This window comes from Lonchura striata, chromosome 8 (genome assembly GCF_046129695.1).
Source record: "Lonchura striata isolate bLonStr1 chromosome 8, bLonStr1.mat, whole genome shotgun sequence".
NCBI lineage: Eukaryota > Metazoa > Chordata > Aves > Passeriformes > Estrildidae > Lonchura > Lonchura striata.
The window spans coordinates 20,311,555-20,337,381 of NC_134610.1; the positions used below are offsets into that span (position 1 = coordinate 20,311,555).

General features: G+C 35.8%; 1 protein-coding gene and 1 long non-coding RNA gene across 3 annotated transcripts in view; one reads left to right on the top strand and one right to left on the bottom strand.

Moving 5' to 3' along the window:
* The first annotated feature begins 380 nt into the window (after window positions 1-380).
* Window positions 381-19,162, top strand: DCAF17 (DDB1 and CUL4 associated factor 17). Its single transcript, XM_021552505.3, has 14 exons — window positions 381-498; window positions 1,699-1,802; window positions 3,693-3,783; window positions 4,694-4,836; window positions 5,638-5,716; window positions 5,861-5,950; window positions 7,981-8,088; window positions 8,574-8,679; window positions 11,906-12,048; window positions 13,433-13,542; window positions 13,935-14,022; window positions 15,551-15,634; window positions 16,998-17,153; window positions 17,924-19,162. Exons 1-14 carry the CDS (start codon window positions 490-492, stop codon window positions 18,047-18,049), a joined length of 1,437 nt encoding a protein of 478 aa, XP_021408180.2. The 5' UTR covers window positions 381-489; the 3' UTR covers window positions 18,050-19,162.
* Window positions 19,163-22,155: 2,993 nt separating this feature from the next.
* Window positions 22,156-25,827, bottom strand: part of LOC110482849 (uncharacterized) — a 33,159-nt gene continuing 29,487 nt past the window's right edge. Inside the window, exon 4 of one of the 2 annotated variants that reach the window (XR_002467466.3) lies at window positions 22,156-25,408. This is a non-coding gene — a long non-coding RNA (uncharacterized LOC110482849). The remainder of the gene's footprint in view (window positions 25,409-25,827) is intronic. The other variant, XR_002467467.3, reaches the window with a different exon arrangement.

Below are 25,827 nucleotides of genomic sequence, written 5' to 3' on the forward strand. Positions count from 1 at the left end.
GGCGCGCCGCGCGATCCGCCCTCGGAAAAACTACAGTACCCGGCGGGCCGCGCGGGAGGCGGCGCGAGGCTGTCCCCGCCCGGCGTCTGCGGAAACCGGAGCTGCGGCGGCCGGGAACCGCACGGCGCCGTCGGAAGGCCGCGGCTTGCCTCGCTCGGGAGTCAAGGAGCCAGGCGCCGTTCGGGCCTTTTCCCGCTTCGCTTCACCTCTCGCCGGGCAAGGGCGGGGGGTTTGAGATAAACCCGGCGCGGGCCTGGGCCTGCGGGGCTGCACGCCCTGCCGAGAGCGAGCCTGGAGCGGGGGAGGAAGGCGATCGCGCCCCGCGGGCCCAGAACATGCCCGCAGGCGGCCGCCGGCGGGAGCAGGGCCGCCCTCCGGGCGTGCGGCGTGCACAACGTGTGCCGCCTCCTCACCCGCAGGGCCCACGGCTTCTACGCCAGAGATGCCGGTGTCGCCCACAGGAAGAACCTGGGACTCCTCAGGAGGATCATGTGTCAGGTAATCGGCCGCCTTCCGGCGCTGGCTGCAGCCCCGCGCCTTCGGCCTTTCAGCCGAGGGGGCTGCGTGCCAGTCCTCGGCACGGGTCTTCGAGAGGTCCCGGTCACTGGGGAGAAAAAAGGTGCCGAATTATTTCACAAGGCTCAGGCCTAGAAATGTAGAGAGGATTGTGCAAAAACTGAAAAGGCACTCGTGTATCTAATGATTGTGTTAGAATTAAGCTTTTATGAGATTTTATATCACCTATTTCCCTAAGATGGCTTCATATTTAATACTGATCTTAAATTCTTCGTGCTTCATGTTGAATTTGAAAGGAGTTCGCATAATAAGATAATTGGCAGAGATTTTCAGGTAAACATAACCCCAGTTCTCAGTGAAACTGATGTTACAGAAAAAATAGGAATTAAATCAATTACAAACTGAACTCTTTTTTTCTTTTTTTAGTCAAAACAATTACTGCTTCCATATAGTAGTTGATAGAAATACATTAGAAAATAATGTGGAAGTGAATTAGCAGTTATATTGAAAATATATTTATTGGAAGTCAGCTGAAGTGTCTGCTTATGTAACTAGATCAATAGGCATGCAGTGTTTACTGAAATAAACATAGGTACGTCTGACATACACTTCTGTTTTCTAAGGCTGGAACCTTTGTTAATGGCATAGAGCTCCTGGTATCTCAAATGCATGCAAGAAGCTTTAATGTGAGCAGTTTATTTCATTAACATTTTGGACACTTATTGCAAATAACGGTAAATACATTTCTCTGCCTTTCACACCAAACTCCACCAGCAGAATGGAATTAAGTGTTCCATAAATCAAACTAATTACATATAAAAGAATCTTTGCATAATTAATCTGGGGACTTTAGTCCTTGATTTCAAAAGTCACTATGGAAGTTTAGTTGCCAGTTTTAATATAGGCAAGTTAATGACAAAATATTCCTTACCCCCGCTGTAAAGAATAGCTGTCCATAATAGCTAATTAAAAATATTTTAATTTGGTCTTTAAAAAAGACAACATTTTCTTATGAAAGGTCTGTTAATTTTATTTATAAAAACCAAGTAAGATTCTTTCTCATGTATTCAGCAGTAAAATTTTAATTAAAGTAAGGTATTAAGTTGCAGGAGCCAAATAAAATATTTTCAGAAGCAAAGTTTGTTGCAAACAGCCATCACTGTTAAAACTATTGTGTTTCAGGAAAGTACTAAATTCAAGAATGTTTGGACAACTCATTCTGCATCTCCTATTGCATATGAAAGAGGAAGAATTTACATGGACAATTACCAATGCTGTATTACCAGGTAATAAATTTGCAATTATGAGGTACTGACTTACAGATTTGAGACTGTTTCTGTGTTATATTGCTAACTTTACTCATAGCTGCTGTGAATTAAATGGAGTTTACCTGGGAACAAAAAATAAGCAGGTGATAAATCTTTGGTTTACAATCTTTGAATTACATTTAGATGCTGTTTTATCTTAATGTGGCACCTACTTTGGTAAAAAAAAGCCTGATCTTTCTGGTGCAGTATAACCTCATCTTCCAGAGCAGGAATGGAAGATTAACACAATTTTCTAGTCTTGTACTAAAAAGCCAAATGAATAGTAGTTCTTTTTAATCTGGTGACTACCACTGTGCTAAAGAGTGTGTTACAGAATCAGCCTATGTAACAAGCTTGGTACTATGTGAATTCTGTATAAAATAAGTAAATTATTTTGCATGTAAAAATGCAGCTTGCAGTATGTGCTAATTTTTGCAAATGTATTTTGTAGATCAATTCTCTGATCTAATATGTTCTGTTCCATGATAGTTGCAGAGAGACAGGCTAGGAGGCAGCACATGGAGGGGTAGAGGACAGGAAATCTGTGTGCACCAGCCCTTGTCCTTGCCTGTCCATACTGTGAGGGAAGTAGCATGGACTTGGAGAACTGCATTGCTGAGGAAGCTGGGGACAGAGCAGTTTTGAGATAGTGGTTTATCCTGACAGACTAGTTATATTTTATGTATCATATGACACTAAGAGTGAATTAAGTTAATCTATCACCCACAGCTGAGATCTAAATCTGCTTTTATTCCTACATTGCCTGAATGTTTTCAGTACTGGGTTAACCTGTCTAACATCTTTCGGGTTTTTCTTTGTGTCATCCTCTCCCAGAGGGCAAAACTGTGCACAGTACAAAGCTTTTATTTTATTGCCTTGTTCCCAACATGGAAATAAAACTCAATTTTAGTAAGGAGGTAGTATAAAAGGGGATCGTCAATGAAGGTCTTCAGAGGCAGTTATGGAAAGATGTCCACAAAAGCCCACCCTTACAGGGATGAGTACACATTTATAGGTTTTAGGATATTAGCATAATTGATAAAAAGCCCCAGTTAGGAGGACAAGTGGTGATGTAATTTCACCCCTCAGGCCAAGCCCCTCCTCTGGAGCCCCCTCAGTACAAGTTGTACTTTATCCATGAAAATGTATCTCCAAGAGTTGTTCTCAGCCTTGGTTCCCAGGTAGAACCAAGATAGCACTGCGGCCTCGTACCTCCTCGGGCTTGGAGCTCTGGAATTTGTTTTGTCTTTCTGCCTAGGGAAAGGCCATGGAAAAGTACTGGTAAAGCTAGCTACTAATACAATAGGTGACAGAGTTACAAATATGTGTATGAAGAATACAGAGAATATATAAAAGGAAAAAAGGCAAAACCCAAATGGCATCAATTTTAATTAGCAGAGAGTTTTTCTGAACATGAGAGAGTTTATCTGAACATGATGCCACACCTTTGTTATAAAAGGCAGCATTGGAAGAACTTGAGGGGAAGGTTCCAGGATGATCCATGTTTTTGAATTATTTTGTTTTCTTCTTAATGTATATCACTAGAGCAAGAATGTTACTAAGTTTGTTATTTTAAAAGTAACTATTAAGTTTGTTACTTTAAAAAAACCCAACTCAAAACTAAAAGTAAACCTGAAACTAAAAAAAGAAAAGCAACCAGACCAAAAGATTTAGAGAAGATTAGCTTTTAAATATTACATTATATTAACTTGTTTATTAGGTCTTATTTTGAGAGCAATTTCAATAATGTTTACAAAGTAAAAATGTTTATATTTCTGACCTGCCTAAGGTATAAAACTGTATGAAATGACTTGTTGATAGAAAGTGGTCTATAAAACAGACTAATGATTAGCAATCATTTTCCTTTAGCATTGCACAACAGCCAAGACTAATTTATCAAAAGTCAAAGTGTGCCAAGTCTGAAAAAATAGAAGATGCTTTATTATTGGAATGCCCACTGGTAAGATTACTTTTTACTAGAACATTTTTGTGCAAAATACTAAATTAATATATTTTGATGAAACATTTAGAATGGAGTGCTTTTTCTTTCCACACTATTTTCTCAATGTTTTTATGGAGTTAGGTCATTAAGGGTTTGCAACATGTGCCCTATTTCTATTAACTGAACATTTAGAGGTATACTTCTCTGAATTTCTCAATAGTGCATTAAATGTTTCTTTCATAAGCTTTCATGGAAGATTTTAAAACCAATGCTTTTATTCTTATGCAATTAATTCTTAATTCCTTAAAATAAATTCTACTTATACTTTATTTTTTAAACAGCAAGGACAGTAGCTAGGAGTTTTAGTTTTCTTCAGATCTGTTGACGTTAAAAAAAAACAACAAAACCAGATACACTGGAGGCCCATTGATGCAACCCTGCCTAAAAACTCCTCTACTGTTTCTACTTGATAATTATATAATTCTCTCCTTCACCGATGTCAACAGAGCTTAGAAATATTAGCCATATCCTTGAGGTGCCTAAAACTAAAGCAGTGTAAATACCATTTGTAGCAGTTACTGTTGAGTTACTACTGAATATCTTCCTTTGAAATACTTAAATAATTTTCTCTTCAAGATTGGTATCAGATCAATAAACAGTTAATTTTTGCAAGGCAAAGATTTTTTTAAAGGGTTCCTTTTCTAGAAAATGTAACTGTCTTGCAAAAAGTGTGACAGCAGATTATTTATGTCATAGGTAATTATTTGTTATAGACATGAGCTTAGAGATACTGATCTGATTAGCAGGCAGCTTTCCTCCTTCAGTTTTTGAGGAAATGTGTATTTACTTTCAGGTTCTTCTGACTTTGTCAAAATGTTTTGTAGCCTCCTGATACAAATGTTTTTCTAATAGCCTTTTTTTTATGTAGGGGGAAATGCTACCGAGTCCATCAGATTATAAAGCTTCCCTGATAGTCTTGACAGTGCAGAACTGGCTTCTGCGTCTCTCTGCTGATAGTGGAGAAGTACTGGAAAAAGTGTATCTTGCTGGTTCCTGTTGCAAATTCTTCAGGTATTAAACAACAACTAGGCTTTATATGATTAGCAGTCAGTAGTATATAGTGGAGAAGAAGAGCTTAATATAATTAACTGTGATTAGTATAAAGGAGAAGGGGAATTGTGTTATTTTAGTACTACCCATGGATGACAACAGGCTTGTTAATCTAGAACATTACCTGGAGTACTGTTCCTGCATGCTCTTAGTTGTAGAAGAATTTCATTTACTTTAGTATTATGGTGTCAAATTTGGTATGAAGTCCCACAAAACCTAGCCTACTATTTGCTTTTCTCTGATAATTTTACAGCCTTTAGCATAGCAATGGCAACATACCAGGAGAGGACTTTAAAAGCTGAAAAGCAAACCTGATCAAACATACAAACAATATGTTTGAAGTCTGAGCTGTTTTTAATTTGCAAAAGTTCTTCTCCATAGGATAGCCATATTTCTTTTAAAGCAGGGCAGTTACTGCTTCTGGTTAACTGCTTATTTTTTTGCTTTTGGAAAATAATATTTTCTTTAGACTGAAGGATAAGAAAGTGGTGATTATGAAGGGAAGGAGAAAAGTTAAGATAGTGAATATTCACGCTTTCCAAAGTTTTCTCACAATCCTATATGAAATAAGTAATTCCTTGTTCCATGGATTATTACATACAGCAAACATCTTGAGCACCTTTCCAAATCAAATACTGAAGTTTCCCTGGGCACAGACATCTGCTTTGTTTGTTACTTCACATAACAAAATGTATTATGTGAAGTAATACATTAATAAATGGTTTTTAAGTGATTAAGACAGGCCTTTTTTCTCACAAACAGGTATCTTAGCTGGGATACTCCTCAAGAGGTAATGATTGTAAAGTCAGCTCAGAATAAGCTCCCTGCAGCAGCACGGCAGGTAAATGTGTTGAAAAACTCATTTTTACAATACTGATAAAAAAAATTTACAAGCATAAGGATGGAGACATTATACTTGATTATTATGGAAGAAGATAAAAATATCTTACCTTTAATAACTATATTCAGTATTGTTCCTTCCCAGGCAGGGATCCAACAGTCTGTATTGTTTTATCTTGCTGTATTCCAAGTTTTGCCTCTTTCATTCATTGGAATGCTGGAAATAAACAAAAAGGTAAGTTAATTTCTTTAATAATATGTAATCTATAGTGTAGTTCTGTGATAGCTGTAGTTTGGACACTTATTTCAGAATTTCAGAACTCATACTTACAGCTTGTAAAAGCAATTGAAGCCTTATTTAGCAGCAGTGTTCTTGTGTCCGATAGGGGCATTGGGGCAAATACTCTTAATTCTAATGACCAGAAGAGAAGATACAAATAGATTCTCTTACTGGGTTACTTTTTGACATGCAGCAGGACTTTAGCCTTTTCTTAGAACAATCGTAAGAATTAGGGAATGCTAAAGTGTTTGTACACCTTTTTTCACCTCCTTGAAGACAGATGTGCCTCTGACCCAGTCCTTAATAGTCTATAAATTCTATATTGCAATTACAAATATGTCACATTTTTATTATCACTGTTACTGAATGACGAAAGTAAATACACCTTGCTTTATCAGTCAAGAACAAACAATCAGAGTTCAGTTTCTGACCTATAAGTAAGTGTATCTACTTAGGAAGAAACTTTCAGCCAGATTGTAATTTTTACTGTTCTAAGTCAAGAAGGCTCTGGATACAACTTACACATGAAACAGCACAAACATGGAAACTGTGTATTTTAGGGTCCAGAGTTACAAGATGGAGTTTTAGCTGGTGCTAAGTTGGGTTGAGGCTGTAATTGAAATCGGGCCTGGCAAGTGAAGGCAAGGATTTAAACTTTTTCATTTGGGCCCATGAAAGCTTGGGGGTACTGTGTATTGTTCTGTTCAAAAAAACATTACCAGTATCAAAGGTATTCTCAATCTGGTTAGGAATGGCATGCCAGATTCATCATGGTCGTAGTAGGCAGAACATGTGAAAGAGCACTTCTTCAGCTGGGTCCCTACTGAGTACTCAGAGAAATTGTTAAAACTGTAATGGACAGGGCAGCATTTGGGATGTGAGAATACCCCCAGCAGGAGGAGATGCAAGCAGTGAAGGCAGTGCCAGACCTGACACAGATCAGTGGGATGTAACTGTTAGATTGGAGTTGGGGTTAGTGTTACTGCTTAAGGCTGCAGAATGCACTTCATGCATCAGCTTTACTGAGATTATATATACCACAATACATTGTGAGTTCAGAGTGCCTGAGGTCTCAAGGATACAAAGGAGACTTTAGGGTTGGAAGATTATTAGAGTTTGTGTCTGAATGACACTGAGACCTGAGCTAGCAAATGTGTTGAGAAAGAGCCATAAAACTAAATAAAAAGCAAAGTCTCAGGAGAACCAAACAGATCAGAAAATCACTGTAGTGTTAAGATGCAGGTGTCTTACAGTTTCTAGGTTTCTTTAGTTGTTTATTGTTTTAAGCCTATTTTAACTGGTTTAATTGCTTTTTCACATAGTCAGAAGAAAACTACATTTTCAAGCATATCTCCCTATCAGCTTCACATGTTGATATTAATTAAATATTAAGAATTAGTCTGTGGGGTTAGCTCAGTGATGTGTTAAGCAGTGGCACAAATGAATAGTGTATAATTATTTTAAAAGACAAGACAACTTCTCGTGTATATATCTAATTTGGATTCAGAGACAACCCTGTACTCTGTGACAGCTGGATAATGTAGTTTTAGTACAGCTGTATGCAGTCATAGAGTTGTGATTAGACTAGTATTTTACACTGGGGATGTGGAAAGAACAGAAGATCTGAAATCAGGACTTTTAGATGAAGCTGCTAGTTTTGCTAACGTGAGATGCTGAATAATATAATCCATTCATGTATGATAATAACTGGGTAGCATGATATGAAGATATACTGAGAATTGATTAGAGTATGAATATGCTTGCAGAATATGACTAATGTAACATCAGGTGTTACTGCAGTGTAATGAATTAAAGAAACTCAGCAGAACAGATGAGTTACAGAAAACTTGAACACTGATCATAGAGTTTGGTCAGAATGAAAAAAAAAAGTGATTGCAAAATCAAGGACATAATGTCAGTAATTTGTGTTTTCTCTCAATTATTTCTTCTCTAATAGAATATTTTTTTGCTTCATTTTATTCCAGATTTTTGGTAGTAGTGTGACAGATGTTGCTGTTTCTAATGGAATCCTGATTGTAATGTATAGCATGGGTCTGGTCAGACTCTATAACTTCAAGGCCATTTTGGAACAGGTAATTAAATAAAAAGTTTTCATACAGTCCATGCTATTTTTGGGTAACAAGTCATAAATATTCATGTACTCTGTGTAAGTACATGGGGTATGTAGGTTCCTGCTTAGATCTATTGTGGACACGCTATCAGAAAAATTACTCACAACAGTTACAGGTGGTAAAACTTAAGAGATACAGGGTCAGACAGGCTCCTCTGGGGAGTTACGTAAATGTTACTCCATATGTGCTTCTCTCTACACACTTAGTCTGAAGTTATAGATGATTGTTAAGGCCAGAAACTGGTGAGCATGGGGAAGTTTGATCTCAAGCAGAACTGCAGTTTGACATATGAGTTTATATCCTTACAATCAAAACTCAAACATTAATTCAAAAATAAGACCTCAAGCAGTATCTAACAAGATAAAGAATGCAGTAGTAACAGAGAGTAAAACTAAACAGCAAGTAAATATGCATCTGTAAAGCTAAATTGTTCTGTGTTATTTTAGTTCATGGAACAACCATTTGCTTTGGGACAAGAATTCAACTGGAATGGTCAGGTGGGAAGTGTAGGAAAGTATCCATTTGGTCTTCCATGTAACATTAAAATAACAGGTAATTATGATCTTTATATTGGTTTGACTGTGACTTTTATGGATTGATTGTGGCTTATTTCACACTAAGAAAAATATTAAAATTACTGTGCTCATATATTGGTGTAGCTGTATTTCTGGATTTACATTGTAATAAAATGCACTTTGCTTTACTTCTAATTACAGTAATAATTATATAGGATACACCAAGAAAGCTTTTAGAGCAACTAAGCTATCTGAAAAACTGTATAATCACTGCATTAAATTGAAACCCCTTTCTTTATTTCTGAGATGAAATTGCTCTTGAGAAAGAGGAAGGACTAGGATATCTGTTTGTAGCACCCAGAAACAGAATATGGTATTTAAGTAAAACATGTGCGAACATTAATTTGCAGAGGAAATTCAGAGACTGAATACAATCTGTCCGACTTGCATTTTGATATTCTAAGTTGTCAGAAATGTGCTGATTTCAGTAAAATGAATTCTTGAGAAGAGAACAGATTATTAAAAATAATTCTAATGCCTCAAATAATTTATTTATAAATGTTCTGTATTATGTAATGACTGCTTTCTCTAAAAGCAAACAGTGGCTTCTGTTGATGCACTTGAGAATTTGGTGCTAAGAATCTTAATGAATGACCAAAGCCTGAGACTTCTTTTGAAATTTTTTTTCTTACTTTAAAAATACATTCTCACAAGCCTATACTTGAGGCATCAAAAACAATTTAAAAGGCTGATTTCACAAATATCAAAGAATGCATGCATTTATTTAATTTTGAATGTTTCTGCATTAAATGTTTTTTTTTTCAGGTGATTGTGCACATAAAAATCTTTTTTTTTAGAGTATCAGATAATAAGAGACAAATCAAACCAGATTAATATAAAAATGAGGGAGTACACAAAGATAAAATACAGACTTATATAGTGAAGTTATAATGCAATTTTTTATCAAAACAAAGCAATAGGCTGCTATATTTGATGTCTCAGCTTTTGCAAAGGCAAATCTACCCCAATTTTTCTCTCCATCTCAATCTGTGAAGCCACCATTTAATGTGAGGGACCTGTGGAAAACCTGCTATGGGAACTATAATAGGAAGATTTGATCTCATTACTTATAGATAGTTGTGGTTTTTAGTTTCGAGATTTAAAACTAGTGTACTGGAGAAAACTTTTTGATCTTTAATTATATTCAGGAATTCGTGGTTAGGAAGTTTTGAACCCATGACGTACATTTTTCATGCTTGCTTTTTGCAAATAGTTTCATTCCTGTGGTTTTTGAGTTGTCTTTCAAGAATGAGATGGGCAAATGCTTCAGTGAGCAAGATCTTGGCAGTTTCAGAGTGCAGGCTTGTATTTACTATAATTTAACTGTGTGTAGTTTTCTTTCTTACTTAAGTCCTAGCCTCCCTACAGAAATTGCCTGAAGGGATGGGCATTATTACTGTACTGTTTTTAAGGTGTGAGGTACCCAAAAGGAATTGCATAGAGATCAAAACTTACCATCTAAGATGTACTATGCTACAACTCTTAACTGGTGAGGAATTGATTTTGGTCATAGTGTGTGATTTTCTGAATGGCCCAGAACTTAAAACTGTAGTTTGATTTTTTGTTAGCTAATACAATAATTTCAGAAAAAAAAAAAAAAAGAGAGAGAGAAGGATACTTTCTAAAAACCTTTTCCTGTTGTTATTTCTTTGGTTTTATTTGCATGTAGAACACTTGTTAGTGCTGCTAGGAACAGCTTTGGTTTAGATAAGTTTGCAGAGTTTAAAGTAAGTGAACAAAGAAGCTCAACTGGAGATTGAAAACTGGCAAGACTTGGGAAAGGACTTGCAAGCAATAAAATGGAAGGTGTTAAGCAACAAGAGCAAGTTACATAGAAGCAGGAATGATGGAGTTGAGGCAGCAGAATCACATTATCACAGTGGTTTAGGTGGCTGTGATCTTGCAAATCTTTGCTAAATAAATTTAAAACAAAGGCATATTTTATAGTAAGGCTCTGTTACTCAGTATTGATATACTATTGAGATACATTTAATTGTATCATTTAGAAGGGACCTTAATATATAAACTTTATTTTAAAAGTTTTTTGGGTAAAATGTCACAAATTTTCTTAACTCATTTTTTGATGGATTTTTCCATTGGCAGTGAACTTGTTCCATTCAATCTAAATGGCTAAATTGATGGAAACATGAACAAAGGAAGAGGAGAGAAGCACTCCATAAACATAATATGTGATGTCATGTGATAGCACCATTGGCATTAGGATAATTAGCTAGACAAAGCAGGACAAGAACAAGTCGAAATTTTGATAAGACCTTTGGGACTCAAAGTCCAGATAAGAACCTTGTTCCCCTCACACTAATTCAGTTTGGATTTTTATATTCTGCCTGTTTAATTTCCCCTTGTAATTGTAGATTTTCTCCACATTTTGTCAGTTTTTCCCCAGCTTTTCTCTGTATTGTTAGAAAGACCTGATCTTCAGTCTAAAATTGATTCAGTTATAGCAGCTGTAGAAATTGCTTTAATTTAGCTGGTTGGCAGAAGTTGTAAAATTAATTTCATTAAAAATGCCTCTCATTTAGTAAAAAGACTTGTACTAATGTCCTAGTACATCTCAGTAATTTATCCCAACTGAACTGAAAGGAAAACTAGATACCTTTTGCCATTAATTGCAAAAAATTCTATATTTTGATTGATTTTTATGAACTTGGCTAAAGATTGCATCCATGGTGATTCACACTATTTTGTTGTATTACACAAAAGGAGAAAGAATATTGAGATTCTGCTATCTTCCTGCATTGAATTCTGTTATTTAAGGTTGCTGCTTGCTGTTTCCAGTTATTTATCACTGGTTTTCTCAAGAGAATAGTGACCATCTTGGTATGGTCTTTGATCTGTTCATGTGTGCATCCTTTCTCAATCAGATGAGCTGGAATATTTTAATTATGTGCTGTATCTTTGCTTGTAAGTGAAAGGTACTAGAAGAGTATTCAGCATCAAGATTTGAGATGGTGGTAACCCTCCTTCTGAAGGGAGGGAGGAAGAGGGAACTGCAGATGTGCACCTGGATGCTGGATGAGGTAGTATAGCTGGCACTGGAAGAGTTAATAGTTAATGCATTTCCACCAATCTTCAAAAGTTCTGAAGAATTAGTAGCTTTATTGGAATTTAGAATTGTAAGGATCAATGGAATGAATTGTGACTGTTCTGCTACTAATGGTGTTAACATTACTGAATATTTGCAGATACCCCACCTTTGTTATTTGAAGCATCTTCTCTGGAGAATGCATTTCAAATTGGAGGTTACCCTTGGCATTATATCATCACACCCAACAAGAAAAAACATAAAGGAGTCTTCCATATTTGTTCTCTGAAAGACAATGCTTTGGTAATACATTCAGAAAGCAGCTTCTCTGAAATTATTGTGTATTATGTTTGTTTTCATTTCTTATTCTGAGTAGGTTATAATACCTTTATTTACCAGTGTAGTGTTTTTACAGGCTCACCCCAGTATGAAATTAGCTATCCCATGGAATCATGTCTAAAATACTTTCTTCTGAATCAGTACCGCCTCTCATATTTCCTTCATCCCAATACAATAGTAGTGCAGTCAGAGCTACACAGCACTGTATTCATGACTTAAATGTTAAGTCTCATTACCTGTTCCCTTGCATGGTAACATCCTAATGCACTTCTGACTAGTCAGCCTACTAAATCCTGACTACAGAATTATTTTAAATTTTATGATATTGCAGAATAAATGTCCTTAATGTTTGTAGTTTATCTTTGACTTGTATCCTTCTCTCCCTAAAAAGATATGATTGCTCAGTTTAATCTCCTCTTCCTAGAAAGGTTTCATTAGTTAGTTTAATATGTTCCTAATTATCTTTGTTTATGTACTATTCATCCTATGAATACTATTTTGTGTAAGCTCTCCATCTCAGCTTTTATTTTGAATGTGGAATTGACCTGAAGATCATTCTGCCTTTCAAGCAACTTCTGGGCCTGTTAAGAGTTTCTTGACTAAATAAGTCTCATCTGTAAATGTCCTTATCTCCTTTGCTTGCCTGATCGGTTATTTTCCTCCTTATTTTCAAAACTGATGTTTCACAATTGTAGCTGAAGATTAATTTTTATTCAAATGACCTTGCAGAATCCTTCCTCGTCTTGTGTTTTTTTCTATGTGGGTTCATATATTTGGCAATTTGTATGATTGATGTCAGCTAAATTTAACAACAGAAAGCCACTGCCAAAATCCCAAGATTTTGACTGGCTTGCATTTGATTGCTAAAATCACAAGGTATTCCAGGCTTACATGCTTCACAAATAATTTTCACTAAAGAGGCTAAGCCTGAGGATTGAACCTCAGGTCGAACTCTGTGTTAATGTTTGTTGCATGTCTTAGCACATGCCATGTCTTGGATACTCAAATAGCTGGAATTGTTGAAGTGTTTGCACAGTGTAGGTTAAATATTCATTCTGCTTAGTTTCAGGAGAGATAGGACAATATATAGCTAAGGTACAAGGTTATTGCTTATTGCATATTAAAAATCTCAAAACTATTTCACTGAATATCTTGAGAATTGGAACTGAGTTTTTAAACTATTATTGTTGTTTTTATTTTTGTTCTACTGCCATCCTTTCTGGTCATGTTTAGGATCAATACTTAAATCCTCCAGAGGTATATAGTGAGGAGCTCAGTATTTCCTCTTTAATTAGATCTGTGAGACTTTCAAAATACTCATATTCTAAGCCTTCTTTTTCTTCTTCAGGCAAAAAATGGCATACAGGATATGAAATGCTGTTCACTTGAACCTGACTGGATATATTTCCATCCAGATATGTCAGGTAGAATAATCCACGTGGGACCAAATTTGATAAAGTATGAGCCTTTTTTACTCAAATTTTTGATTCATTAGAGAAGTTGCATAACTGCATAAATTTAGTAGTCTGATAATTTGCAGGCCCAAACACTCATCAGACTATAGAAACTATAAAATCTATTAATTTGTAGAATCAAACATTCTTCTGGAAACACCTGCAGATTTCAGTGTGATGAATGTGGGCACTAATGACCACAGTTTAGATTTTGGTATGAGAAATACTCAAGGACCATTGTGTCAAAATGTCACTGATAAACATAAAATGGAAATCAATTATTTTTGTAATTTATTTATTTACCATGTTTTAATATATAAGATTAAAAATATATAGAAATGTTGTAGTAAGCAGGTTAGAATACATGACTTACTTTGTAATTTGTTTCTTTTGTAGAGTCTTAAAGCTTAAGGAAGTTAAAAATCATGCAGATCAGATGGAGATTGCAGAAGATTTTACAATTGTGGCCAACAGAGAAAACTGTGTGAGTTTAGTGTCTGAGATCACAATGTGTGATTTTGAGCTATAAACAGGGGGTTTGCACATTGACGTAATCACTGTGTTTTATGGGCTTTATCGAAGGTTTGTTGAAAGACATGCTCTGTCTTCATTGGCCTTCAAGCAGTATGGAAAAGAATTTTGAAAACAGTACCACTTTCAGGATAGATTTCTGAAACCTTCAGTCTTTTCTTTAGTTTTCAATGTTCTTTAAGTGTAACCATGTATCATGGACATAAAACATACTTAAAAGATGGGGACAGATTTCATTCAAATGAAGGTGCCACCAAGTGATAATTGTGTGCATCTCTGGTGCTGAGGTAAGTTGATCATACAAATGCTAGAAATGTTTCAAGTCTCTCATAATTTAGGAGTAAGTATTCGTAAGACAACAAAGACACTTCATTGCCTTCAAAAGTCTGTCCTTTTCCTGGCCATGCACGCCTGTCATTCTCTTGGCATTCGTCTAATCCTTGGTGAGCCAAATCAGTGCTCTAAAGTAACAGAATGGCCTGGCAGAAAAGGTGAGTACTTTCTGCTTGCTTGTTTTGCGAACTGGAGCAGAACAGGACTGAATCATCAGTGGACCAGAAGAGTGCAGAAAGGTAGAATCAAGTGTCAGAGGACGATTTAAAACTAGTGGTAGAACTGAGCTCTTTAATCATGTAAGTTGTTTCATGAAGTCTTTTGTGATATAGAATCACAGAGACAATCTAATGTCAAAAAGGTTAAAGAACACAAGTGAAAAATATTCTAGGTAGTGCCTGGAACTGTCATTTTGATTCAGCAGACAAGGTTATGTTTTACCTAAAAGTAAGTTTTTGTAGTTTGAATACTGTAAAATATGCAAATTTGTGATGCTAATTTTTATGCTTTTTCAGGAAAAAAGGTTTGTGTATTAAAAGTCTTCACAAACTCAGGAACAAAACTTGTATTGAATTAAAAAACTAAACACCAGGTCATCTAATAATTTGCCATACTGCTTTTAGAGAGCTGGATAGGTGACTTCTATTATAGTAAGAAGAAAGAAATATGAGTTCTAATTGTGCCTATGCTGTGCTTACTCCTTTTGACTTCTACTAAGACACTGATAACCTATTTTTTAATATTTCTGATGTTAATGAATACCAGTAGAGGCAGCCATGGTGGTTTAAGATGCTGCTTTTCCCATCTTCTGGAAGTAAAAGTTTAGGAAAAAAATCGGTGGTGATTTAGCAGTCTTAATTCTCATTCCAGTATCTTGGTTCTAGTCACTTCTGTTCAAAAAATTATGGTAGCTGAGAACCTTTGCCACCTCTGTGGGACACCTCTGAATATGGGTAAATAGCAGTAATATCTCAACTAAAGTCACCAAGTTAATGAACTCATAAAGAAAACAGCAGCACCAGGGCTATGCATAGCTAATGAGTAAAATAAGGTCAGAAAGCAAAATATGTGGAACAGATACATTGTCAAATCGATAGAAACTGCATTGCTCCGAAGTCTAGAGACACTTTTTTTATGTTTCTCTAAAGGTGAACAACAACGTTACTGTAACAGCTTCTGGTCGAGTGGTGAAGAAGCGTTTTGCCTTGCTGGATGATGACCCAGAACAAGAGGTAACTGATGTAGTTAAGAGCACTTCATGGATTGTTTTAGTATTTAGCTAGCCAAAAGCCCTTCTGGTTTCAGGTGCAGTGGGTGTAACCATTAGCTATGTATGGCCCTGAATTCTTTATTCCTCTTCTCTTTGTCTTCTTCCAATTGCTTCACATGCTGTTTATCATCTTTTCTTCTTGGTCAACATTTAAGCTTTGTATTTTTTCTTTCTTTCAAGAACTAATTTTATGCCCCATGATATCATAATTCCATGTGACTTCAATGGCACAGAAAAGATATGTTAATGTGACAAACCATTACTCTTTTCTCCATTTCAGTATCTACTTTGAACATTTCTTAAAAAGTACTTTATGAAATAAAATAAACTTCTTTTCCTCTGCTTTAGGATCCTTTTTTCTTTTTTATAGTACCTCTGAAATTTATTTTTCTTTCCCAGTTACTTTGATTGGATTGTAGGATAAGGTATTTAACACTTTTCTTTTAAGTAACTGCTTCTTGAGATTGAAAACATCACTTGAGTCTTAAAAGGTAATGAAAAATATTTTTAGCTCTCTGTCTAGAGCTGGATCTGTAATTGACATAAGCACAACAGATAAAATTCATCAGTTTCTGGCGGTCACTCCTATTCTTTATTCTGAGGAAATAGATTTTATTATGGTAAAAATACAGCACAGTCCAGTATAACCCTTAAGGGTCTGCAGTTTCTATCTATTCACTTTTTCCTTTTAACCATAATAAAAGTAATTGCACGTGATTTTTTTTCCTGCTGTTACACTTTACTTGTGATTCCAGTAAATGTTTTTACATTATAGAAGAAAAGGACTGGCTTGAATTTAGAGTATGTCACAGTGAGATAAAGGCAATTAAGGTTGTTCACAATCTTCAAATTTTGATGTCAGCTCTTCACTGACATATAATCTGTGGAGCAATAGAACAAAACATACAGATATTCATGGAATTACTCTAATGTACCTGCTCCCTCAAAACCAGTGATGGTTTAAAGCTACACTGTCTATTAACATCTCTGCTTCAAGAAGTTAAATATACTTCTTTGGCCACTTTGGAAGTACTTCTGTTTCTTATATGCTACATATAAAATACATGTATTTGCACATTAGGATTTTTCAGAGCCCCCTTTTCTCCTGCTTAATGAATTTTGCTGAAATACCCTGACAACTCATGTTGGTAAAAATGCCTGTTGGGTACTGGGCTGCCAAAGTTTCCTTTCAGATGAGAAAACTTAAGAACTAGAATTTTCCCAATACTGCTTTCACATGCAGAAAAAAATAGCTGTGCAATTTAGGTAGAGGGGAATGTGAATTTGTGTTTGATTTGTAAACTTGAGGGTTTTTTTCTCCCAAGACATTCAAAATTGTGGACTATGAAGATGAATTGGATTTATTATCCACTGTGGCAGTTACTCAGATAGGAGCTGATGGAAGAGCTCACCTTGATTTTCATTGCAATGAACATGGGAGTCTACTTAAGAGTATTCCATTAAAGGAGTCCTGGGATGTGGTGAGGAAAATTCTTGTCTTTTGTTCCCACTGTCTCTTCCCCATACTCATTCACATACCACTTCTGTTCAGATTCCCAGCAGATATAGCCGTAGTGTTGCAAAGGGATGAGATTTGCATAAAATAACAATTACAACTCTAAAATTTCAAGTGCTCCATCAGACAGTAGTTAATTTACCTGAAAATCTCTATTATTTGAATTTTTTTTTTTTCCTTGGTTGATTTGTTTGGGGTTTTTTTGGTTGGGGTAAGGGTTGTCTTTAATGTATTTCTGAAGTATTTATCAACTTAAATACTCTATGGCTAGTTATGTCAGACTAACTTTTCAACTTGTAAAGAGTCTCCCTAGTTTAACTTGAAGTATTCATGCATAAAATGAAGGATGGAGCTCACTGTATATATATTTGGGAAGATGGAATAGGCTGTCCATATAGTCTAAGTTGAGGTGGACATCCAACTTAGATGCTCTGAAATTTTCAGCAGTGTTACACCTCTTTTACCATTGACTGCATAGGCAGACTTGTGATCTTAAATTGGATGCTTTGAACTTCGATTCCTAAAATTGCGATGTGAGAAACCTCTCAAAGTTATAAAATTCTGTCCTTTGTCTGGAAGAGTAATCTCTGTGCATCCACACAAAATTAAATTTCTGCCAAATCATGGAGTTCACCACTGTTAAATATTCTTTTGTTCCTCATGGAAAATTATATGGATATTAGCAAATTGTGGAAATAGAGACTGCAATCTGAACCTTTATTTTTCTCATTTCAGACTTACAGTCATGAAGTTTACTTTGACAAAGACCTCGTATTACATATAGAACAGAAGCCTAATAGGAGATTCAGTTGTCATGTTTACCAAATGGTATGTGATACTGCAAGAGATGATGATTCTTAATGCTATACAAAAAAACAGAAAGGGTTTAGTACAAAAAGGAGGGAGAACTTTTGTATATATTTAAGCCATAAACACCAGCTACAGAGACTTTAGAATGCTATTTAAGGACACTGCAAGAGGTGATGATTCTTAATGCTATAAAATAAACCAGAAAGTGTTTTGTAAAAAAAGGAGGGAGAACTTTTGTATATATTTAAGCCATAAACACCAGCTACAGAGACATTTGGATGCTATTTAAGGACTCCATACATAGTAGTCAGCTACTGTTTTTCTGGCTGAATTTAATCGTAACATTTTGTACTATTAGATAAGGTCTTGTTTCTTTTTTTCTTTGTGACACTGTATGCTTGCCTGTAGTTTATCATTGCTTTTCATGTATTCAGCTCATCATTAATGCTAGATGCAGCATTTATTGCTTCTCTTCAGCAATAGGATTGAAATACTGGACATCAAGGAGAAAGACGTGGACTTACTTATTATCTCCCATCTGCTATGATCTGTCTTACATAGTTTTACCTATGCAACTGTGATGATGCCTTAAGAGGCTACCTAAAACAGAGGCTAGACAGTGTTAAAAGGAATAAAGTATTTATAAAAGGGCCTTCAAAGGATACACCTTGGGCAGCACAAGAGCCCAGGCGTGGTTCCACCCAAGATGGATGATGGGTCACATGTTTTCACACTTTTCTAAGTTTTGATCCATTTACATACTGGGGTTAATTGTCCAATTACAACTTCAGGTTATGAAGTCTCATCCTCTCAGATTGCTCTCCTCAATTTGCTGTTGTTTATACTTTTTGGGCCTGAAGCTGCAATGGTGTCCTTGGTTCTCAGGCTGGAAAAGGATTGTTTTGTCTAACAAAACTCTGAAGAGAACTTGCTAACTTTGTATGAAGTTCAGAGTTATTTACTAATGCAGTACAGAATCTGGAAAATATGAAAGCTAAAACTTAAGGCATCACTAATACAAACTGTTAATTAATCAAAGTATGTAAAACTATCTAGGATAAATTTTGTATGTAGTATGAAAATTGTAGTGTTACCATTAAACCACTTAGACAAAATCCTTCTCTTGGTTTTGCGTGAGAAATAAAATCACTCAGGTTTGCTGGTTGTGTGTGTCTTGGTTTAAAGAGAAATATTAATAAATTATGTATTTTACTGTATTTTTAATACACTTTATATGTTTTTACACACACACACACACACACACACACACACACACACACACACACACATATATATATATATGTATATATCCAAGCAATTCTTTGCCTGACCATGTTAAGGTTCAGGAGTTGTTCAGCCAAAGCTCCCAGCTGTTCACTCTTGTTACTGTGTGCAGCCTGTCTGATACATTGGAGTTCTACATTCAGAATCTGCAGAATGAAAGCTTTCATTTTAAATTTAAAAACATCCACAAGAACAAAACACAGGCTGTAAACTTCATGGTGATAAAGATGGGCTCAGGAGCATAAGTTCATCAGAACAGAACTTACTACCATCACTGTCATCATAAGCATGGTAACTCATAAGTGCAAGTATTTATTTTTGCTCTGGACTTTATTAAGTTGGATCATTCTAGATGATGTGAAGAGAGCTAGAAAAATGATAAAAATTTTCTACTGTGAGTTTTTAAAGAAAATTTAATGCAAAAGGAAAAGTGAATTACAGTTGTGGAAAGAAAAAACAACACAAAAAGGACATTTAAAAAGATTATTAAACAACGGTAGAAATTAAGGGCAGCAGCAACACCCAACTTCCACCTTATCTTCCATAAGTTTTCACTTTAGGTCCAGGAGAGAACATCTGTCCATTATCTGCTATTTTATATGTAACTATGTAAGTAATGTATGAAGGTGAAAACTAATATGAAGCTCTACTCTTAAGGCAGAAGACCCAACTTTTAAGCAGATACTTAAATTTTATGTTCATTGCTGTTTGCTTTTTGAAGCAGTTCCTCACAGAGAAAGACACTGAAACTTCATCATTTATTAAATAGTGTGAGTATTGTTCATGTGAACAGTCATGAAGACAAGCTGTAGCTGTCAGGAGTTTGCTCTGTGTCCTAGTGGCTAATTTTTATGCAATGGCAGACTTACAAAGTGAGAGTCGGCTAAATCTATAAATGTACATCAGGTGTTTTGGTTTTGGTATTTGGTTTGTTGGTTTTTTGGGGTTTTTTTATGCAGCAATTTGTAATGACCAAAAGCAGTCCAGACTTAGATGAAGGCTGGGTCTTGTGTAAGACGTTCTATCACTCTAAATGCACACTGTGTTGCTATGCTACAGATAATGGCAGATATTCCATCCTGGCAGGTTCCACATAGACATTTTCATTCAGAAACAGAAGAGGTTTCTGTTTACTTTAAAACACCTTGAAAGCTATTTGAGAATACAGAATCCCAAACAACTAGCCCTGAACACTTCCGAGTATCTTGGCACCCTGCTTACAGTCAGGAACACACTAAAGAAGCAGAATCATTAAATGCTTATGGTTTGTGCTTTTCAAGCTGTGAGTTGCTTTCTGTACTTATGCAGAGACCCAGAAAATTCTAGAAATAAACTTGTGTTTAAATGGGAGGAAAATGCTGACCACAAAGCAGTAGTTTTTAAACTTTAAAATAACTGTATCTATACCAAATACAAATACCCAGATGCTTGGTGACAGCCTACCGGAATTTAATGCTTTTACTTCCAAGTTAAATTTCTAAACAAAACTCAGCCACCACCACCAGAGAAGAAGCTAGTATTTTACTTTGCCAGGAGATGTTATATGCAAACATTTTTTAGTCACTGTTGCTGGCAGGGGTGTACTGTTGTATCAAGTTGATATTAAATGTGAATTAATGTATTAGATTAATTAGAGTAAAAGAAGACAAAAATTTACTTCACTTCTCATAGGCAGTATCTTAACTCCTTTATGATCAGGAAACCCATTTACTGATAGGCTTTTATTTTACAAAAATCAGACTAAGGAACTGTTAGCATGAAATTGTGAGTACTCTTGCTTCCTGTGATTTTCAGGGCATGCTTAGCACTCATGCCGTGGTTTCCAAGAGTACGCAGATAAAGCCTCAATTAATTACATCAAATGCAGTTTCAAGTGCATCCTTTAACAGATTAAATCTGAAAGGCTTATGGCCTATGCTGCCATTATTTTCACTAGCACTAGATGACCAAGGGAAAAACATTATAATACATATGCAGAGAGATGTAAATATGTAAGTGAACTCTTAATGTGAGGAAAGACTCAAATGTGTATTTCACACATAGAGTTGAAGGGATCTTGGCAACTTTTGCCAACATTCACAATTCAGTAACTTCACCCAAACTTCCTGCATTTTCAGTGTGGAAAAATCTTTCTTTCTTCCTTTTTTTTTTTTTTTTTTTTTTTCTTTTTCTGGATATGTCCAATTACTTTAACAGCACAGTTTCTTGCTCATTCTCATTTTGTTGTTTGTTTTTTTTTTCATCTCTTATTATTAAGAAAAATACTTTTCATATTACTTAACAGTAACTGAAGATTGCCAAAAACTCAACAGCAAGATTTTTTTTTTCCTTATGGAACTGTAACAGCTATCCCACAAGAGGGAACAGCTAATAAATTAATTTTGTTCCCAGCTATAATAAAGATTGTTTAAAGGAATACCTGCTAGAAAGGACACCTGTGTAGGGTGGCATGTAATCCAAGTGCTTTCTGAAAGAATAGTTGTGAGGAACTGCTGTTTGCTGCTTAAAGCAGGATCTCTGTGCACTCTGCCTACAAAAAGCAAAATGTTGGTCTAATAATTAAAAAGGTGAATTCATGTTGGATTTCACCAGAGGTTGTTAGAAACAAACTTTCTGCTGTTGCTAGAATGATCAAATCCTAAATGGTAAGTGCAAAAACGGACAACCAGAAAAGAATATATAGAACAGCAGCTGAGTTCTTTTCTAACTGACAGGTATTACTACGCTGCAAAACTGTTAAAGAGCTTTTTTTTTCTGGACTTTATCTGATATGTCTGTAGCAATGCCTCACCAATAATAACTGAATTGTATCAACAATTCAGAAAGGACCACTTGAAGCTCTCTGTTTGATAAACTTGGCATTTCTACAACTATAGTATTTATTTCTGCTTTATTGAAATTACAAACTGATGACCAAAATCTTCAGGTTATTATGTTCTTACAGAATATAGAAAGAATTAGAAAGAATATAGAAAATAATTTTATGTCAGTGCATTCAAATATTTACACATCTAATAAAGTAGTCAAAGTGCTTGCTTTGGCTAATAAAAGATAAATGCCTGCAAAAATTGATTGCTTTTTTGGGGGGTGTTGTTTTTTTTTACAAAAGGAACTAGGTATCCTAGCAGAGTGAAGAGTTACAATAATGTGATTAGTAAGAACTGCTTGGTATAGCCTAGTAACTCATTTAGTAAACTGGGAGTACAAATGCCTTATTCCTGCCTGAGTGGAGAAGGAATAGTGTTGTTAGAACATGATATTTTTAGGGAGGAGTAAGGGCACATTCTTCTCAGAAAGAAAAAAGGAAACATGGGAAGGAAAGCTAAAATTCACTGGAATTACTCCACAAAGTGACTCAAGAACTCTGGCTTACTTGAGATGCTGCAGGAGCAGCAATCCATTCCACATGATAGGCTTGCAGGCTCTCCAGACAGTCTCCAGTAACAGCTGCTTGCCAGAAGACAGGAAAATTATTCTGTTAACATTTTTACTTGGATGTTCCATAGTCGGACTCATACACTGGCAATTTTCCCTACTGTGTATCTGCAGTTAGTCTCAACTTTGGATGTTGCCTGCTTCTAGCATGGAATTTGCAGCATGGTTGCACACATTTTCATGCTCTGGAACAGTGGAAATCTAGGAAACTCCTGAATGCTGACACCATGCTCTTCCTAGTTTAGCCCTTTGTAATGCCACTGCCTATTTTTTTTGTACTGCCTGAAAACTGGCTTGATTTTATGGCTGTCTTAGGAACATTTTGTTTTGTGGACCAAAGCAGCATACTTCCAGCATCTACTTCAACAGAATCCACTTTTTATTTTCCACTTCACCATGAGTCTCAATGACTGGCAAGAGGACAGAGAGCAAAAATGGGATCCCAAAAATGCTATCCCATTTATTTGTATTTGATAAATATAGCTGTTTACAAACCCAGGTGGAATTCCCCAGCCTATAAACTTAAAAGATATGAAAGAGTGACTTCATAAGATTTGCTTTGAGCATAAAAAGAGTGCATATCCTGCTTTGTCATTTGAGTATATGGCAAGAGTGGTGAGTGGTAGGGAAGAAAATAAGAAAGCACAAGCCAAATAAAAACTGAAAGCAGTAAAACTTTATAATCTTGCTTAGACAATTCCAACTATCACCCCACAGTTCCACAACTTCAAAAAGTTTCTACAAAATAATTATTAGAAAAACATCCTACAACTCTCAGAAGCAAAATGTTTATAGATTGAAAGAGTTTCATTGCAAAGGTAATGACTGGCCTATGACCAATATAACATTCTGGACAAAAGGTGCACTATGTGCCTTATTTTATCTCACCAAAAGCTCCTTCTAGGATGGAGAATAACTAAAAATCATTTGCAAGAATCTTCCTCCATAGTCACAATTTGCAATTTGCAAAGACAAATTAGTGATGTTCTCAATAGCAAAAGTCAAATGGTTCTGTTGCTTAGGCACAGAACAAAGTACCAAAAAGAGTAAAAGGATCATTCTGGTTTGTTTGTGCCATTCAAACACTAATTACTTTAATTCCTTTGTCTTAATCACTCCTGGTAAGATAACTTCTACACAGGTATTTCTAAAGCTTCCATAACAGTCAGTTAAATTATGTGCCAGAACAAAACTGACTAGACAATCTCAGCACTTTTGTTTGTTTACAAAATGAACAGCCACCAGGTTTCTGAAAAACTCATTCAAATGCTTTAAGGGATACTGTAACTTATCTGGAATATCCAGGTCTAAGGCTTAGATCTTAAATGACTTATTGTTGGAATCCTGTATGCTGAGAATTTTAAATGTTCTGTGCTTAAAGGCACAAAACCATAAGAGAACACTGCATTTGACCAGAGGTCGTGGAACAGGCTTTTAAAATTGATTAATAGCACTGGGATTATGGGCTGGTTAGAAGTCTGTAATATCACAGGATGGAAAACTTATGAGTTAGGGATTTTAGAATATATAAATAAATATGAAGCAAGATGGAGGTTTTAGGGCGGAGGCACGTTGTTCTTCTTTACCTTTTTCTTCTTCATGGATATTGGTGATGTTTTGTGACTGGACAGAAAAATCCACATTGTGGACTTCAGGACATCAGTTACTGGGTTAAAAGGGAAAAAAATCTAGGCGTCCTTTCTTAATTGGATAGTTTAGTTTCTAAAGACCTTGTAACAAGAGTTAGTTAGCCATTTTGTACCTTGCTAATGAAAAAGCTGCCAAACTCACGGTAGTGAGACTGTAACATAGATAAGAAATAATAAACACCTGAGTCCGAACATGAAATACCACCTTAATTCCCGACCTCGAGAAATCAATAACTTATCCAGCATGGAAAAAGAGATAAAGGTGTAGCTGGTAAAATATACTCTAATCTTATTCTAAGTGCAGCTCTGACAAGTCAGTTATTGGTTACTTGAAACTAGAAACTTTTCCTGTATTAAAAATTTACATCAGAAGCACAAAATAATGGCTTATGGTGACATGGCGTGTTGCTTAGATAGGCATTTATGTACACGTATGTTTAGGCTGCTGCTCTCAAAATGTATGAATGGTATAGCAATGATGACAGCAGTTGCCAAGTACCTTATATGTAATACTGGCAGGAATCTATTGCTACCTCTTAAAAATATCTGTGAATCTTTGTTTCATAGGTCTTATTTTGTCTTTCTACTTTGAAGTTCTTCCTGAAGAAGAACTTCAAAGTAGACAGAAGTCTGAAGTCACAGTTAACCTACATCTGACAATGCAGCAACTCAAAGAAAGAAATGCATGTTAGATCATGTCCCAGCAGAACTGCTAAGAGGAAATACATGCTGACAGATTGGAAAAATATCAGTGTCTCTAGGAAGCTCTGGAAAAGAGGAGAGAATTATGAACTGCTGTAGAACCTATCCACAGTAAAGATTAACAAAACCAGGTGTTCATTGATCTCCTTGCATCCTTGCAAGGAGACTTGAAAGCCCTATACAGGGTAGTTTCATTTTTATGCCAGTGGGGTTTATTTTCCAGATTATCAAGTGCGTCATTCAGCCCTCAGCAGTCAACTGTATCGTGTTGAGTTCCCACTGCCAAGTAAACATGAAATCCACTCAGACATCGTAGCTGTGCTAAGGATTGTTTCTGATTCTGCACCAATCGAATATTTGCACCAGGTGGCAAGAGGTGGAAGAACAGGAAATGTGGAGAAATAAAATCAGAGTTACTAATGGTGCTGCCTGAATTTTTTTCTGCATTACATATGTTCCATAAAGAACATTTCACTTTGTCTAACAAATTATTTTGCACTTTGTTCTAGTTTGGCTTATTTAACAATCTCTAAGCTTTAGAATTTCTTCAATTATATTAAAAAAAATTTGTTCATCATCACTTGGTAAAACTAGGCTTCATATTCAGTTCAATAGAATTTTGTGTCTGCTCTTGCTATTTGCAGCTTTAACAGGGTAAACCAGTTTGAGCTATAGGAATTCACAAAAGTCTTCTGAGAGATACAGTTTTAGCTTAAGTAAAATCCACTTGAGTAGAAGATTCCTAAATGGGACTGTTGG